The following is a 19,011-nucleotide window of genomic DNA, read 5'->3' as shown; positions in this document are numbered from 1 at the left end:
GCGCGACAAGAGAATTATACGGAGGATCCAGGATACACACATCTACCGGTTATGGATGTTCTGACTGAGGCTGAGGCAAAGAAACATAAGTACCACTGTAGGATCTGTGGATTATCATACAAAAGACAGACCATCCTAGAGGACTCAAATGAATTAGAACTTTGCCTGTAATACCAAAGCTGACCACTGCAGTGAGAACGGCGCTGTGTGCTTCCTGCAGAAATCAGCTCAGTGCACAAAACACAATGGCCCAGCAAACAGCTGATGGGATGCGTGGAAGCAGATAGCAAATCTACTATTAATAATCTACTTTAAGGAACGCCCATGAATAGTTTACAAACGGACAACCTCTTTAATTCACACTTGCAATTTTTCACCAAATCGCTCGACTTTTGTGTAATTCTTGTTCAATTATCGCCCATTATTTTCTATGGGAGCATTTAAAAACCTGATCGCACTTACATGCCATGTGAGAGCAATTCAGTTTTAATGCATGTTACTATGGCAACCGCATGAAAAAATAAGAACCCGGACCTTGCGTTTTTTTTTAAACATGCGTGAAAAACGGATCTAAGGGTATAGTCACATGTGCCATTTTTGCATGGGATTTTTGGACCCCCCCCCCCAAAAACGGTCCGAAATCACAGAAATAGAACTTATTGATCTGAATGGGTCTAGTCACATGGGCGGGTTTAACTTGGATGGGCGGTGCCAAAAAAAAAAATCAGCATGTCCCATCTTTGAATTATTTTCTGCCAAAAATCCCCCATTCGAGTCAACGGGTGCGTTAAATAACAGGATGGTATTTGCATGATGCCGGTGTGATCCGCTTTTAGCGCATGTAACCATGGGGACCATAACAATCAGCTGAGAGCTGCAGGGGGTTGGCTTCTTACAGGGTGAGCTGTATTTTTATTGATACCATTTTAGGGTATTTATGTCCTTTGGATCCACTTTTATCCAATTCTTTTGGGACACGGAGCGACAAAAAATGCAGTTCTGGCCCGCCGGTCCCCATGTGGGATAAATAAAGTAATCTTTGTAAGAGCTCAGACTTTTGTCTATTACAGCTGTTGTCTGTCTGTTGGCCGCAGTGATACTAATTATCTTTTTTTATTGTTTAGATTTCTTTAATGAAGAGATTGGGGGAGGGGCATGTAAAACATTTAAAGGGTTGTTTTAAGTTTTTTTTTTATGTTTAAACCCCGTTCCCCATGCCGTAACATAACTAATAACTCACTGGCATAGACTCACCTCTCCACATTGCTGATTGGTCCTCTGCTCCTGTCTGTCTACAGGCTGCAGTCCTGCCTCTTTACCTGCTGGGACATTACCAGCTGCTGCAGCCAATGACAGAGCTCAGCGATCAATCACCGAGCTCTGTCATTGGCTGCAGCAGCCAGTGATGTCGCATAAAAAGGTTGGAGCAATCTGTAAGCATAACATCAGAGAGGAGACAGCGGGGAGAGGCGAGTATATGCCAGGTAGTTATGTTACTGCAAGAGATGAGCGAGCATACTCGGTAAGGCGATATACTCGAGAGGGCATCGCGTTTTTCGAGTACCTGCTGGCTCGTCCCTGAAGATTCAGGGGGCCGCTGGGGTGAGCGGGGGGTTGCAGAGGGGATCGGGAGGGAGAGAGAGATCTCTCCCACTCTCCTCCTCGCTGCCCTGCGCCACCCCCGACCCCGCCGCGCTACCGCTTTCTCCCACCATTCATGGCCATCTATGTTCCCCTCATTTCATGTGCGCCAGACATCTCACCATCTGTCGGGATTCCTGTCTCTGTCAGCTGTAGGAGGTGAGCCCACCTTTTAAAAAGCCAGCGCACACTAATCTTTCCCCTCCCCGATCAATTTGCATAGTCTCATGTTTTTTTTCAGTCACCCTCACCTTATGGAGGGGGCCTGACCAATAGGTTCCATTAAGTTCTGTGCTCCTTGTTCTGTTTGACGTCTGGTTGGCCCCATGCCTGATTCACCCAACTTTCCCATCTTCTCCTATCCTGACCTCGGCTTGTAATTCAACCATGGTTTATCTGACTGCTGCCTGCTATAAGTCTCTGCCCAACTCTCCATTAACTCCGCCTGTCCTGACCTTGGTCTGTATTTCAACCACGTCTCTGACTGTCCCTCCAGCACAGTGCCTCTGAGCTGTCGGTCTCAGGTGTCACTGCACTAAGACTATGCTTGGTGCAACATGCAGTTAAGATCAGATCCCAATTGGAGGGGGTTAAATGGTGAAAACCAGGGGACCTCTAGGTGCAGCCCTCATGAGTAGCCAAATTGGACAGCAGCACAGCGGGTCCACACTTTCTGGGTGACCCACCACAAGGTAGGATCACAACCCTCGAGGCAACTTGGTGCATTTTGTTTGAGCTGAGAGAACTTGGCTTAGTGACATCGAGAAGACGACTCTACTATTGATATGTTTATGGCACAAAAGGGATAATGTTGGAGCCTAAGGTTCCATTAGGACGCTCTACAATTTTCAGAACCAACCCAGAAACAGCTGAAGGCAAATTATTTGCATTATAGGAGACACATAAATTAACTTGCTGACATCTTACCCTTGGTTGATCAGATTGTAGGGCAAGAATGTAATTCTCCAAGGCGACTCGTCGACGATCATTCAGTATGGCCTCTACTCGAACCATGTGAGTCTCCACCAGCTTCTGCCTTTCATTGGCTGCCTCTTGTTCAAGTGATTCCACCTTCTCCTGGAAACGCTGCAAAACATAAGAATACATAAAGTACATGAACTAACAGCTAAATGCCGGCAAAGGACATGCAGCAATTAAGATAGTAGACTTCATTGACAGTCGATTGGTACTTTCAAATGATGGCCTCTGTTCCCCCTAAGCTGTGTACTCCACAAAAGATCCAGCTAAAAAGCTCAGGTCGGGTCCATCGGGTCCACACGGGGCAGAATGTCTCCGTCCAAGAATCTCACCACAAATCCACAGCAAGTCTGCAGCAAAATCTGCATGTGTTACATGTTCCGTTCCAAACTCCTGACATCATGGCAACCAAGATGTTGAGTGCCGATGCCAGGAGAATGCTGCTCTGCTTCCTGGGAGGGGAAGACAAGTAACTGATTTTTTTTGGTTGTTATTTTATAATATGCCCAGCCATTATATAAAAAAAAAATTAAACTCATACAACCCCTTTAAATATTGGATGGAGTGAGGGGTTTGTGTTGGTAAGGAGTGAAGATGGAAGGAGAGGGAATGAGGGGGTGAGCAGTATCTTCTGGAAGTTGTGATCCAGGAACAATGCTATATCCAGCATGATGGACCGCCATGTCACAAGGCAAAGGTGATAGATAAGTGATTTAGTGACCACATTAAAATTTTGGGTCTATGGGAGGGCACGTGCAGGGCATTTTTCATCGGGTGTTAGCATGGAATCGAGAGAGCGGGTGAGCACAAACAATATCGCCTGGCTCCCCGTCAGCTCCACCAACAGCACCAAAACAGGTCACAGATTCCCTTTAAATCCATGCCTTCTGATAAGGAGATGACTCTGATGATGTTTAACCAGTCTACACAGCAAAGCTAGAAGTGAGCTGCAGAAAGCACAAATGTGAGCCTGTTGTGTGTTCTCCTGCGTGATAACTGGATTTCTTTGCAGAAACGTATCCTAGACACTTCTTCGTGGTGGCTGGAACTTTCCTTGAAGTCATGGTGTTGAGTGATTGTAACTATACCCCAGCTTCACATCACTTGTGCGGTTGATGGACGTTGCAGTGCATGCTATATGTATTTTTTTGCAATTGCCGACTCTCCTTTGACCTCAGATTAATTCTTGCATGGGGGAAATTGATTTATTTCATCATTGGCACTGGAATACATTGAACCAGAGTGGATTTTGCTTACTTCAGCATGTTTGAAGTCTTCATGGGAGGTTGCTGCAATTACCTAAATGTAGTACTTAATGAGGCAAATCCCAAGAGCACCATCAGTGCGTACAACATCCATTGTGACCGTCTCCAGCAAACGACTCCTGTCCATTGCGATGACAAATGAGGCGATGCAGATCAGTTTAGGTGACAAGGGGATTATTGTGGTGTTTGGTTTGCCGGGGGTCATTATGGACTCTACAGATTAACCATCTGTGGAGATACTTGTTAAATTAACCGTATGCTACGGGTGTCACGCCGTCCCAGGTGTATTATACCCCAAGCACCTGTGACTGATACCACCTAATCAGAGGCGTAACTAAAGGCTCAGGGGCCCTGATGTAAAAGGTGAGCTGGGGCCCCCCCTCTATCTGTATCTGTACCTGTACCCATACCTAAACCATGCTGCACAGAGGCATAACTTGAAGCTTCTGGGCCCCAATGCAAAACCTGTAACAGGGCCCCCAACTATAATGCTTTATTCATAGTACTGGGCTCCCTATATGGAGAACAGAGGCCTTATGGGCCCCATAAGGCTCCTGGGCCCAGCAGCAACCGCATCCCCTGCACCCTCTATAGTTACGCCCCTGCACCTAATTTGAGAGGTACAGTCCCGTTAAAGTCGGTACTGTAACTGAGTCAGCGGTTCCACTTAGAGGACTGCAGAAGCACAGCACAATACATGTCGGACACCTTATTCTGCATGTGGTGGACCACTGCCATATAGCAAAGGTACCGGAGGTCAGAACCATGTGCTAGACATACTCTGAGTGGCCATCCTATTAGCCCCCGGCCCTCTCATGATTGGCGCTCCCCTCTATGGTTATTCTCCCCGTGACCCCGGAGTGCGACATAAAGTCACGTGCCAAGTTTTCAGTGGATCAGTTTTAGTGTGAATCCACATTAGATGGAAAATCCACCAATCTGAGCGACTTCAAGTGAGACCGGTCATCGGTGCTAGACTAGCCAGGGCAGGGATGTCACCGTCAACCGTGGGGGGGGGTTCTCATGAAATGGTGTAGAGAGTATACAGAGAATGGTGCGACCGAGGAAAATATCCAGCGAAAGGGGATCCTGTGGATGGAATAAATTTATTGCCAAAAGGGGTCATAGGAGGATGTCAGGAATCGTTCTGACCAACAGGAGCTGCACAATCAAGGGCCGCCAAATACAACGCTGTTGCTCAAAATAATGTGTCAGTACGCACAAATCACCGTTCTTCACCTTGGATGGGCTATAATAGCAGACGACCAGCTCCAGCGACATTATGTCTAAGAGAAACAGAAAGGCAAGACTCCAGGGGGCAAAAAAAAAGTGTAAAAGTGTTATCAACTAACAGCAAAAAAAACATGTGCTGGTCAGATGGATCCAGATTTCTGTTGCTGATGAGAGGTCAGAATTTGGCGCAAGCAGCATGAATCGCTGACCCCTTCCTGTCAGCTGGTCAGAACAAGTCAGCACCGCCATCTAATCTACAGCAACTACTAGAAGCTTCCTGTCCGCAGGGGCCGATATTCCTGCAGAATGATTAGTGGAATCTATGCCACGATGAACTGCTGAGACTAAGAAAGCCAAAGGAGGTCCAACAGATGGGGGTCTCTCATAAGGGGGCTATCAGTGTATAGTGAATGCTGGATTTCAGCTCCTTACTTGCCCGGTGGAGGTGAAGCGCACGCACTCTCTAGGTCACATCTATCAGCACATCTTGCAGATGTCCTACTTTGAGGAAGTTTGTCCGAGTAGCAGATGGCCTCTAATCAATAAAGCATACGTTTTAGCAGTACATTACCTCGATCACCGCCTTCTTGTCAGCTTTTGGCAGGTTCTTTGCTTGACGCTCGGCTTCCTCCCATTCCTTCATGACCTGCAGAGACAGAACCGTTATGAATGATACACCACAACGCAACAGAATGTGAATTAACCAGAATGTGTAAAATTGGCGCAGCATCGTGTACCGAGGCTTAATTTGACCGCCCAACCATACAGAAGGCAATCACGTTGGCGCTTTGTCCTTGTCCCCCTCCTGTCCACCTCTAATGTATGGAAGAAGCAAGTTGGTGGGGCTTTAAGGCTGCCTGGTCTGCGGCGGTGCACAAAGGAGGCTGGCAAGGTACGTTCCCAACACTTTCACTAACCCCAAGCACAGACCGAGGAACCAGAAGGAGACAAACCCCAAATCACCTTTATGTGAAGATTTCTATTTTACCACCTAATGACTTTATTCATCAAGTATAATTAACCTGCTCACAGCTGGTTCCACCACTGTACTGGCTCCAAGTGGCTGTGCCCATCTGGACAATCCCTTCTTAAAGTTTTATATCACACTGCAGGTGAAACATAGTATCATATGATGCCTATTGAAAGATACCCCTCCAGTATCTGGATATCTTTAAAGTGTGCCTAAATTTTTACCACGTTTTCTAGAATACCCCAGGTTCTTCTTCCCCTCATTTGCTGCTGCTTTCAACTTGTTTCATATCTGTGAATTCTGATTTTCAGATGGTCCTTCCCATTTTCTGTTGCTCTGTCATTTCCACATTCATGCAGGGAGCATGTGGCAAGCATTCTGCCAGTAGTTCACTGTCCTGCATTTCCTTTCCCACTCTTTTGATACTGCATTATGCAGTCTGTGGTCCAATCAGCAGGGAGGCAGTATCTGGATGCCTGCCCCTCTGCTCTGCCATGAGATTCAGGCCAAATTATAAGTAAACTCAGTATAAATGTGTATATATACACACACATATACACAGGAGAGGCAGAGACTGTGGAGATAGTTATTACAATGTCTGCAGATGTCAGCCTGCAGCCTCTGAATGCTCTGGAGCGCCCCTGTGAAGATAACTCCCCCCCATTGCTAAGGAAACATCCCTGTTTTGTTGTTACTACAGAAGCTCTGTACCCAACAACTGACAGTGGACTGTAGAGAAGCCGGAAGGGAGACCCCTAGTGGCAGCCACTTCAAACATGATTTACAGTGGTTAATGCAAGTACATTATAGAAATGATGGGACTAACACAAGCCAAGAGATGAGCAGAAGTTGTCTAAAAAGTTGCTGTCCCTTTAATCCTTCCTCAGAAGGCACTTTTGCCCACATAACCATCTGCAATGGAGGAACCAGCGAGCGGCGCTGCACGAACCCACGGACTGATGGACCAGAAGAGCCTGGACTTCTCTTCTTTTATCAGTCAGTTGTAGGTTTAGTGTCTCGTAAAAACACCAACCAAGAACATGAGAGATAAGAGCGTTAGACACTACACACGCCATCAGCTGCAGAACAAACACTGCGGATTGATGAAGCCGAGCGCACCGCACATCATACAGCTTCGTTGTCACTGCGCCTCGCTACGTATGAAGTAGGACGCTGTGTTCCTGAGACAACATGAAGCACACGGTGTTTATTGATGTAGCTGATTTATAAATGGGTCAAAGAATTCAAAATTATCTGCAGCTTCCGCCACAGAATTCTGCAGAAATCTGAAGACAAACAGTGCGGAAGCGGGGAGCTGCAGACGGTTCTTCCATACTATATTACTGCGCTGTCCGGGTGGGAAGGCTGCAGGATCCAGAATGGAAATCCTCAGTACAAACTCCATGCAGATGTTGATACGGCCACTGCCTTTACGTACTGCGCCCGGCTGCGGCGCTGCCTTTACGTACTGCGCCCGGCTGCGGCGCTGCCTTTACGTACTGCGCCCGGCTGCGGCGCTGCCTTTACGTACTGCGCCCGGCTGCGGCGCTGCCTTTACGTACTGCGCCCGGCTGCGGCGCTGCCTTTACGTACTGCGCCCGGCTGCGGCGCTGCCTTTACGTACTGCGCCCGGCTGCGGCGCTGCCTTTACGTACTGCGCCCTGTTCCGGCGCTGCCTTTACGTACTGCGCCCGGCTGCGGCGCTGCCTTTACGTACTGCGCCCGGCTGCGGCGCTGCCTTTACGTACTGCGCCCGGCTGCGGCGCTGCCTTTACGTACTGCGCCCGGCTGCGGCGCTGCCTTTACGTACTGCGCCCTGTTCCGGCGCTGCCTTTACGTACTGCGCCCTGTTCCGGCGCTGCCTTTACGTACTGCGCCCTGTTCCGGCGCTGCCTTTACGTACTGCGCCCGGCTGCGCCGCTGCCTTTACGTACTGCGCCCGGCTGCGCCGCTGCCTTTACGTACTGCGCCCGGCTGCGCCGCTGCCTTTACGTACTGCGCCCGGCTGCGGCGCTGCCTTTACGTACTGCGCCCGGCTGCGGCGCTGCCTTTACGTACTGCGCCCTGTTCCGGCGCTGCCTTTACGTACTGCGCCCTGTTCCGGCGCTGCCTTTACGTACTGCGCCCGGCTGCGCCGCTGCCTTTACGTACTGCGCCCGGCTGCGCCGCTGCCTTTACGTACTGCGCCAGGCTGCGCCGCTGCCTTTACGTACTGCGCCCGGGTGCGCCGCTGCCTTTACGTACTGCGCCCGGGTGCGCCGCTGCCTTTACGTACTGCGCCCGGGTGCGCCGCTGCCTTTCTCTACTGCGCCCGGGTGCGCCGCTGCCTTTCTGTACTGCGCCCGGGTGCGCCGCTGCCTTTCTGTACTGCGCCCGGGTGCGCCGCTGCCTTTCTGTACTGCGCCCGGGTGCGCCGCTGCCTTTCTGTACTGCGCCCGGGTGCGCCGCTGCCTTTCTGTACTGCGCCCGGGTGCGCCGCTGCCTTTCTGTACTGCGCCCGGGTGCGCCGCTGCCTTTCTGTACTGCGCCCGGGTGCGCCGCTGCCTTTCTGTACTGCGCCCGGGTGCGCCGCCGCCTTTCTGTACTGCGCCCGGGTGCGCCGCCGCCTTTCTGTACTGCGCCCGGGTGCGCCGCCGCCTTTCTGTACTGCGCCCGGGTGCGCCGCCGCCTTTCTGTACTGCGCCCGGGTGCGCCGCCGCCTTTCTGTACTGCGCCCGGTTCCGCCGACGCCTTTCTGTACTGCGCCCGGTTGCGCCGCTGCCTTTCTGTACTGCGCCCGGTTCCGCCGACGCCTTTCTGTACTGCGCCCGGTTCCGCCGCTGCCTTTATGTACTGCGCCCGGTTCCGACGACGCCTTTATGTACTGCACCCTGTTCCGCCGCTGCCTTTATGTACTGCGCCCGGTTCCGATGATGCATTATGTTACCAGCTTGGTGCTGCTGCTGTATTTATGTAATGAGCCTGGTTCTAATGCTGTATTTATGTTATCAGCTTGGTTCCAGTACTGTATTCATGTTACACGCCAGGATCTGGTACAGTATGTTTCCACTGAGCTGTTCTGCTGAGGGTAAGCTGCCATCTTTCAGGTTTCTGTACAAGCAAAGTAATGCCAGACTTTCTATCAGGGCACCAAAAAAAAAATTCTGCTCCTGGTGCCATCTACCCTGAGGCCGGCACTGGCCGGATACATGGGTGAACGGATATTTAGGTGTGATATTTGTGTTCAGTCTTGGTTATATGGTGGATCAGACAGACAGATGAACACACGGATATGATGCCACGTTGTATCACCGCTCACCTCGGACATTCTCTCCCGGTGTTTGCCTTCCAGGCGCTCTTTGGCTTTCTGGAATCGGTCATGCTCATTTTCATCATTGGGGTTTTCCAGGTACTTATCGACGGCATCGGGGGTGCTGGCAGCCGTGGTGGGAACTAGACGCCAAGTCGGGAGGAGGAAGAAACAACAAGAGAGAAGAAACGTCAGTAAAACCCAGCAGATCCCTTACAATGACAAGCATCCTGGCAGCGGTGGCCTCATCAGGGTTACTGCATTCACTGAAGCAGCCGATGGCCGTTCCATCACAAGAGGGTTAATGCAAACAGCGAGGGAACAACCAGTCAGACAGATCACTGCAGACCAAACATTAGTTGTAGGATTGAGCATTTCCCCCAAAAACAAAAAGACATACCTTCAAGTCGTCCCATCATGTTCAAACAGCGGATCAGTAAGGGTCCCAAGTAAAGGACCCCATTGTAGAGATACTGATAAAGGGGCATCTTCAGGAAAGGTTAAGGAGCTTTTGTTAGAACTCCGCTTTTGCATCATTGCTCCTGGAAATTTATGACTAAATTGAGAACTGGGTGTCATTTCCCTTGTCAAAGGGGTGTGTCCTTCTCACCACTCTCCAACTGTGTCCAATGAGTACTGACCATGTCACAGACTGGTAACACCCAGTTGTCCTTACACTCTTACACTTCCAGGAGGAACAATAGAATGTTATTATTTTTCGCAATTTGCAAGCATTTACCAAAAACAACATGCCAGCAGAGCCCACAGGTCCTCCCTAAAGGGGTAGTCCGGTTTGCACCGAGTTCATATCTGCATGAAGCCCACAGCTCCAATTTCACTCCAGAGGTGAAGCCTTGGTATTACAGGCACTGGAATGAATTACAACTTGGCCTGCAATACCAAGCATGGCCACTGCAGTAGGAACGTAGCTGTCTGCTTCCTGCAGAAATAAGCTCAATACACAAGCACAGTGGGCTAGAAAACAGCTGATCAGTGGTGATCCCATGTGGTGGACCCCTACCAATCTACTATTGATGACCTTTCCTGAGGGTAGATCATCAACAGTTTATAACTGGACAATCCCTTTAAAGAGGTATTCCCACCATAGCAAGTCATTACCTCTCCGCAAGAAAGGTGTTAACTTACTGAACAGTGAGGGTTCTCCTGACGTGATGTCAACTGATGCAGAGAACGCTGCCCTATCATGTCCCGAAATACAGTCAGCAGAGGACGCCCATGCGCTCATTTGCTTTATTGGGTCTGCCTGAGATAGCCAAGTTCAAGCACCCGCTATCTCAGTTGATCCCATTGAAGTGAATGGAGCTGATGTGCACATGCTCGTCCTCCTCTACCCATACTTCAGGACAAGCCCGGCTGCATGCTTGGTGGAGGTCCCAGCTCTCAGATCCCCACTAATTCGCAGGTTTACCCTTTCCTGTGGATAGGTGATAACGCTTTGGGAGAATTCCTTTATAGAGGCCATCACCAGCAACTGGTGAAGTCACTGAGACCGGACCCAAGAGACCAAACGCTGATGGCGTAATGTCTAAATAACCATACCTGTCAGAGGGGTGCGCCAAGAGCAGAACACCCATTCATATATCCTTGTATAGCATATAGAGAGGGGTCACCTGCTCGGGACCCTCATCTATGACCCAGAACCGAGAGACACATAAGATCGGCCCCTACCTGGTGGACACATGCTGTCTTGGCGTTATAGGACGGGCATCCATGTGAATAGCCACCTCGGAATACTATATTCCCCCGTGGAAGCCGCTGCAGAAAAAACGAGTAGTTGGCTGTGGCTTGCCAGTGGTGCCGATAGCGGTAGCGAGGGTGATCGGGGGAGGGCTGTGAATCTTGGTCCAACACCTTTAGTGGGAATGTTGGATGACAACCAATATGGCCGTCATCACAGCATCCACTTGTAATTTCCTGCTTCACACAGACTTACAATATAGAAGCTTTGGAAGGCCGGGAAGCAATCCCTACGGGTGCAGTAATGGCGGCCATACTGGTTGCTACAGAGGAGCGGATCTAATTGGAGGGTTCAATGAGCGAAAGGATACAAAAAGCTTATAATTCACTGATGTTACGTATATCTCAAGAAAAATACTCCGAGAACGAGATCCAGTTGGTATTTCTAGTATTAGTGACGACATTCTACTTCCGGTTGGATAAGAGGGGTATATTATTTGGGAGTCACGCTAGAGGCAGCAAAGACCGTTTTCTTTAATAAGTCCCCCCTAACTTCTTCCTCACCACGGACCTAAGGTACAAGATGGCCGACCTACAGCCTGTAGGTTTCTTATCCCATTTGCATCATTATTCATGGGTTATTGATACATCGCCAACATATTCCACAGCACAGTTCATGGACTAAAAGCACGCAACTCCGCCCATTGCGGTACGCTAGGCTGAGAGGTAGTGATATCGCCGACCTTGGAATAATAGTACGGAGTACCACATTTGAGTATGGAGAATTACTACTAAGATGTGACCTCTTCAAAATGCAAATAGCCTTTCTAAGGGGTGGGGCTTACACTGAAGGGCGGGGCCAAACATATTCAGAGCCTCTACTCTATTCTAAACCCTCAGACCAAACCTCTGAGCTTCTTCAGACCTCAGATGAGTCCAGACCAGACTGTATTCTTGCCCTCCTCGCTCTGTGGCACCGCTACATTGGGTCATGACACCGTCCAGCATCCCCATGTGGTTGCGTCCCCATACCATGGATGCTAGTTGACTTCCGGATCCGATGCAGAGCTGAAAAAGAGTCGGGCGTGAAGTGGGTAAAGCCACTTTCGTAGCTGCGCTACGGCTCCGGGAGATTTCTGTTACTCAGTTCTCTCCTCAAAGCTGCACAAAAATATTGGAACCGCCAGATGCAGTAGACGCAGAGCGCAATGGCGGTGAATGGACTCCATTGACTATAATGGGATCCGTCCGGCTTCTGGCATTCTGACCAGCCTTTTACTGGATATGCCATTTCATCTGGGCCCTATGGGTCCTGCCACACTGGCCCTTTCATGCACATTTCAGGTATTCCAGAAACATACATGAAAAAAAACGTATAAAAACGGATGCATTGTAAGTATACATAAACATTTTTAAACCGGTAGATGCGGTACGGGTTTTCATCTGTTTTGATACGTAATTTATATGAAAAACTTGGATATTTTTCACCGCAAACTCTAAAGTTTTGTAGTTCAACACTTTACCTTGCTCACAAGACGTTGAGTGAAAGGCCCCCTGCACACGAGCAGAAATTCCGCGGCGGGATTTCCCGCGGAATTTCCGCCGCTGGAAGCCTGCATAGGATTGCGTTATCAAACGGCCGCGCGAAATATTGCGCGGCAAACAAATTGCGGCATGCTCTATTTCTGTGCGGGGCTTGCAGAGCCCCGCACAGAAATGTCACTCACCCGCCGCCGGCTCTGGTCTGAGCATGCGCCAGCTGCCCGGCAAGCCGGCACATCAAACAATCGGAGCCGGCGGGCGAGTACGTGCTGGTCCCTACAGGCGCCCGGCCGGATCCGACCTGCCCGTCTGCAGGCGGCCTAAAGAAGATGTTACAGTGCTGGAGGGGGTTCAAAGAAGGGCAACTAAACTAATACATGGAATGACGGGACTGGAATACCCAGAGAGGCACCAAAACTGGGATTATTTACCCTGGAAAAAAGAAGGTTAAGAGGCGACCAAATAACTATGTATAAATACATGAGGGGACAATACAAGGATCTCTCCCAGGATCTGTTTATACCCAGGACCACAACGGTAACAAGAGGGCATCCTCTACGTCTAGAAGAAAGCAGGTTTCATTACCAACACAGAAAAGGGTTCTTTACTGTAAGAGCAGTGAGACTGTGGAACTCCCTACCGGAGGAAGTGGTGATGGCAAAATCCATAGAGGAGTTTAAAAGGGGGCTAGATGTCTTTCTGGAGAAGAAGGATATTACAGGATATAAATCTTAGGTTATTTGTTAATCCGGGTATACAGGCAGGTAGGAACTATTAGGGGTTGATCCAGGGAACAGTCTGATTGCCATTAGGGAGTCGGGAAGGAATTTTCCCCCAAAAGGGCTAATTGGCTTCTGCTCTTGGGGATTTTCGCCTTCCTCTGGATCAACAACATAGGAGGATAAACAGGCTGGACTAGATGGACATTGTCTTCATTTGGCCTTACGAACTATGTTACTATGAAGCGTACAGCCTTATGTTTCCATACGTTTTCCATTGACTGTATACGTTCCATACGTTTTTTTTGTGGGGCAGAAGAATGAAGCGGGATATGCTGTTCAATCCCACAAAAGAACCGCATAGCGTATGTCAGGCTAAACATAGTCATAGTATGTATAGTTTGACTACGTTTAACCCATTATAGCCAACGGATCCATAAAACGCTACATTTGTGGCTTCTCTCCCGGCAACAGGGTGACAGCCTTCTATCACAGGGCGACCAGGTGAAGGAGGACTCAAAACAGGGTTTTCCAGGGAGTCACCAGGGTAGTTGACATGACTGATATTGATGAAGAAGGGGTTAGCAAGTGGGGAATTACCGGAAGCTTATTTTCAACAAGATGGCGCAGCGTGCGGCACATCTAACGCATGAGGGAAAGTAAAAACGTATTTCGGTGCTTGACTAGAGGGGTTGTACTATAGGCGTAACTAGAAGCTCTTGGACCCAAATGTAAAGTCTATAGCAGGGCCCCCTACCTTGCATCTGTCCTCTTACTACTCATGTCTTCTTATGGGATAGAGGGGCCTCTGGGCCCCCTAAGGCTTCAGGGCCTGTTAGCGACTGATGTCTTTGTACTCCCTATAGCTAGTTGTACTACGGCAGACTTGTATGACCTATACATAGTATAGATGATAAGTCTCATTGTGGGGGTGTGACTGCTGAGACCCTCACTGTTGCTAATGTAGAATCCAGTACTGTCCAGCAGCACTCACCCAAAAAGCCCACAAGTGGTTGAGCAGTTTACCGGGAAGTGATGCACAGCCTTAAAATGCGATCGGACCTTGATGCCCAGTCTAGTCCAGCTCAATAAAGCCGGCAGCATCCACGGTACTTGTAGGTAAAAGTTGCAACTCCTTATTCCACATGGTCCAATCACGACCTTTCAACGTTTGACAAAGATCCCTGCTGGGATCGAAACGTCGCTGTCATTTCTGTGGTTGGACTACGTGGAATAAAGAGTTGTAACTTTTACATACGAGTACCGGGGATGCTGCCTGTTTTCGTGAGCTGGACCCCCACAGTTGCCGACCATGTGGGTCCCCTGTGCTGCTCTTCTTGTCATTGTGGACTTGCTGCTCCGACCACCCTGACGTGGAGTTCGAATGGCGTGGCGGACGCATAGGTTCAGTGCCGGGGGCTGAAGGAAATGGCCAAGTGTAGTAGCCCGGAGTTATCGGGGCCCCTCCATAATGTATGCATGCATTTGTCTCGTGTCTGTGTGTTATCAGTGTCTTTTATGTTGAATGAACATTATGTGTATTGCATGGCTGCAGCACTGAATGGGTTAACTGTCTGGTATGTGAGATGTCTGAGAAATGTACCTTCTTGTTTGTCACATGATCGTGTTTCTTATATGTGGTTGCAAGGGTCTTCTGTTCCAAGCTTGCACGAGCGAGGAGCATTTGTGGAGCTGCAAGTGAGCCACACATACACCTTCAGTTCTGTGTGGGCTGGAATGGAAGAGGCTAAGAGGTATCCTCATCCTTCCTGGGCTACTTTACCCAGGAGATGCCAGTGGGATCCTAAGCCACTGAGGAGAAGAGTGAGAGTGGAACTGCCATGCAGCGTGGAGTGCCTGCCTGCCAAATGTGAGTGCCGACCGGTAGATAGCTGGCGAGTGTAAAGGAGTTTGTAGCAGGAACAGAACCCTACAGATAACTGGGACTGTGGACTCTTCTGCTATCCTGTGATTTTCCTCCCTGTGGCACCCCTTTGAGATTTTGCACCATTTTCCTGCTGGCGTGAATTGATGACTTTGGTTAGACTGTAAATAGTTTTCCAAGTAAACAAGCACTGCCGCCCGTTCTTCGCTTTGCTCTTTAAAAGTTCCCTGTGTGTGGACCACTTATTTCATCATTCGGGTTCACCGCAGAGGAAGGAACGGTGGTGTCACCCGTGACAAAAGATTGTTAATGGCAAACCACGTATTGGGTTACCCCTGTGCAAGTTTTCCCCAGCGGCACCTTGGACGGGTCCCATGCTACCCTCAGGGTGGGCGATGGTAGAGCCCCATGGCCCAAACTCTACCCCGCTGTCTCCTAGGCTGTGGGCCCACTCCTCGGATGCTGCACAAGTACCAGTGTGCTGCCATCTCAGGCAATCCTATTGAAGACAAATGGAGCTGGCCTGTGGATGTGCGACCACTTCTCCATTCAATCTCCTCCTAACTGAGGTGGGATGCAGTGAGCCCATAGTGAGGGGGACAGAGAGGCTCAGGATCGGAGGTGGTCTCAGCGGTGAGACCCCACCAATCAGACTTATCACCGTATCTTATAGAAACAAGGGGGGGGGGGGGGGGGTTAATACTTTTGCAAGGCATTATAAATAGAAATAGGGCGGCTCCTTTAAATTTTTCCCCTTAGGAAAACAGCGGCAGAGATGTCTGGAAGCCGCTCGTCTCCGGAGAATGACCTTGCTTGGCCAAGGAGACAATTAGAACGTTTCCCAGTCCCGTTGTTTACCTTGTATCTGACGGAAGGGATACATTATGTCGGATGAGATGTATACGGTCTCCGACCATTGATGTATTATGTATTAGGTGAAATCATCTGAACTGGAGGAAATAATTGGTAATACTGGGAGTTGTGTTCTCATTCTGGAAGAGCGCGGGTCAACAGCGAGGAAAGCATGAAATCCCCGATGTAACACTTCTGATTACGTCTGCGCCGCCGCCAAAGAACATTCGCTGTTGTGATTCTCTTCCCTTTGATGTTTCTGCTGTTGCCGACACATTCAGCTCCGTCCGTCGCCGGCAGCTAATGAACGCTCTGCAGCCACAACTGTAATTATCCGCACTCCGTAAGCTCCGGCTACCTTATTTACAGACTGCGGCTTCTGATATACAATTCCCATCATGCATCAGGAGAAAATGGATTTCTCTCTTCAGTATTCATTTACCGGAGCCCCCCGACACGTCATAAATAGGTCATCGCTCTCGTTGTGGAGGCCTCTCTAGCCAACCAAACTAACTGCCGTTATACAAATATCACAAGCTTGACCCAAATACATCCTGGCAGATGCCACCCGCCTCGTCATGTGTGCCGCACACTTAGGGGTCCTTTTACGCGGCCGACAAAGCGTTCAGGTCCCGTATCCAGTGATGATCGATCAACGCACGGCCCGACTGAAGACCAAGGAGAATCAGTTCGCTTCTCGTTCAGTTTCTGCACGCGGTAGACTGGATGACGGATTGGCCCGTGTAAACAGGCAGTCGTTTGCTTATGGATGACTGCCTGTTTATTGTGAACGGGGGCGGGCTGGAGCGATCCTCAGCTGCTCCGCCTCCATTCACTAATGATGCTCACTGCAATGTAAAAGCCTCGGAACGATTATCGCTGGGACGACCAGAGAGGCATCTACGCCCTACAGATCATCCAGTATAGAAGGGCCTTCAGACTTTCTTCATATGAGGCAGATCTGCTATGGATTTTCCGTAGTGAATCCACACCAAAATCCGCAAATGGTGAGGATTCACTGCATATTTCACCCCTTGGATGAATTTTCCACTGTGGAAAATCCGTAGCATTACCGTCAGCACGGTGGACCCATCTGACCAGGAGATGTTTTACCGCTGCTCAGTAATACAAGTTTTGTGCTCTTTTGCACTTCCTGGAGCCTCGCCTTACTGTTTCTCTTAGACACGGAACAATTCCTGACATCCTCCTCTGACCCCTTTAGAGTTGTATTCATCCACAGGATCCCACTTTGCTGGATGTTTTTCTTCAATCATGCCACTTTCGGTATACCCTCCACACTGTTACACAAGAACCTCCCCCCCCCCCCCCCCCCCCCGCGGTTGGCAGTGAGACCCTGACTAGTCCAGCACCGATGACCTCGTTGGAAGTCGCTACGATCGCTGGATTTTCCCATCTAATGTGGATTCACACAAACTGATCCGCGGAAAACTTGTCTTGTGATTTTATGTTGCACTCCGGGGTCATGGGGGATCAATTCCATACAGGAAACCTCCAAACAAGAGCTGGGGGCTCTAATAAAGGTATGGGGGCTGTAAATAAAGGGGTATTTCAGTGTATACTTTTTGTTTTTTCCTTTTTAACTCTATATGTGAACGGGATTTGCTTTAATCCAATTCACTTTGATAATTAACTTTCTGCACAGTTTCCATAAAGTGTGAACACACCCTTAACCCTTTCCAATCCACTGTCTGACGTCTTCCAACATTCTGATTGAAACCTGTACAGCTATGATGGCGAAAGACGTCCGGCAGGGTATTCTTACTGTATATTACTGGCCGCTCTGTTGTCGGCGGCCTCTCCGGCATGTCACATACTGCAGTACTGGCTGTAGCCAGCAGATGGTGCCATTGTATAATGACAGAAAGAGAAAGCCCCCTAGGAAACCCTGAATCCAAAATTGGATTGCAAAGGGTTAAAGGGATTGGCTCATAATAGTTTTTACCTGTCATGCGGGCCTCCCAACCGCAGCTTAACTTGAAGCTTATGATAACAGGGGCCGCGGATACAAACTGGGATTCCATTAATTTCAATGGGACCACCGAGATGTTAGAGTTGGATATCTCCAGCGCTCCCACTGAAGTGTCAAGTCCTTTTACTCAGGATGATTGTCGGGCGCTTAAGCTTTCACACAGGAGCATTAATTGTTTAACGAATGGAGATGGAGAGCTATTGATCGTCTGGGGTCTGTCGCTCCGGACCCTGACCGATCAGCTGAGTGGGCGCATGCTGTCAGCATCACAAATACACAGAGGTTGGATGGAAGCAGCAGAAGCCTCCACGCCGACCTGTGTGTAGTGGCCGGCGCTCGTAATTGCAGCCACAGCTCTCATTGAAATCAATGGGAGCCGTACCTGCAGTTACAAGCACCAGCCACTACACAGAGTTTGGCGCAGCGACTTCTACTTCCACCTCTGTGTATTTGCAGTGCTGACAGCATGCGCCTGCTCAGCTGATCGGTTGGGGTCCTGACGACAGACCCCAGCCGATCAACTATTGATGACTTATCCTGATGATGGGTCATCAATAATATTTCCCTGGAAAACCCCTTTAACATATGGAAATAAATAGTACTTCTGGTTCTTACTCCGGTGTGCAATGACTTCCGGTAGGATAGTGTAGCTTGTATGAAGATGAAAGATGTGTCCACTTTTCTGTTTGTACATTTTGGAAAAATTTTATAAAAATTATAATTATTTTAAAAAGTAACGTTGGATGCAAAGAGCATAAAATATCAACGACGGAGATCTATACGAAGAACATCATTGGCAGCAAATCCGAGCTGAACGGCAGGAATGATCATTCTGGTCACGCTCCTCATTTCACATAATCTGCACCTTTCTCCGAATGTAAAATTTATCTCGCCCGATTTCAGAAAGCCCGTATTAAAAGGTTAAACTCATGCATGCTTAAGTACCGCA

General features: G+C 49.3%; 1 protein-coding gene across 4 annotated transcripts in view; it reads right to left on the bottom strand.

Annotated features, from left to right (window-relative positions):
* The window catches only part of APP (amyloid beta precursor protein), a 272,009-nt gene that overhangs the window by 31,926 nt on the left and 221,072 nt on the right, over positions 1–19,011 (bottom strand). For all 4 annotated transcript variants that reach the window (XM_066599092.1, XM_066599089.1, XM_066599090.1 and 1 more), the window contains 3 exons: positions 9,386–9,519; positions 5,689–5,763; positions 2,569–2,727 (listed from right to left, as the gene is read on the bottom strand). In XM_066599092.1, the coding sequence (XP_066455189.1) occupies positions 2,569–2,727; positions 5,689–5,763; positions 9,386–9,519 (368 nt within the window). The remainder of the gene's footprint in view (positions 1–2,568; positions 2,728–5,688; positions 5,764–9,385; positions 9,520–19,011) is intronic.

Source organism: Eleutherodactylus coqui, chromosome 4 (assembly GCF_035609145.1).
Source record: "Eleutherodactylus coqui strain aEleCoq1 chromosome 4, aEleCoq1.hap1, whole genome shotgun sequence".
Classification (NCBI taxonomy): Eukaryota; Metazoa; Chordata; class Amphibia; order Anura; family Eleutherodactylidae; genus Eleutherodactylus; species Eleutherodactylus coqui.
The sequence above is the reverse complement of the archived record's forward strand: the minus strand, read 5'-3'. Positions and strand labels throughout refer to the sequence as shown.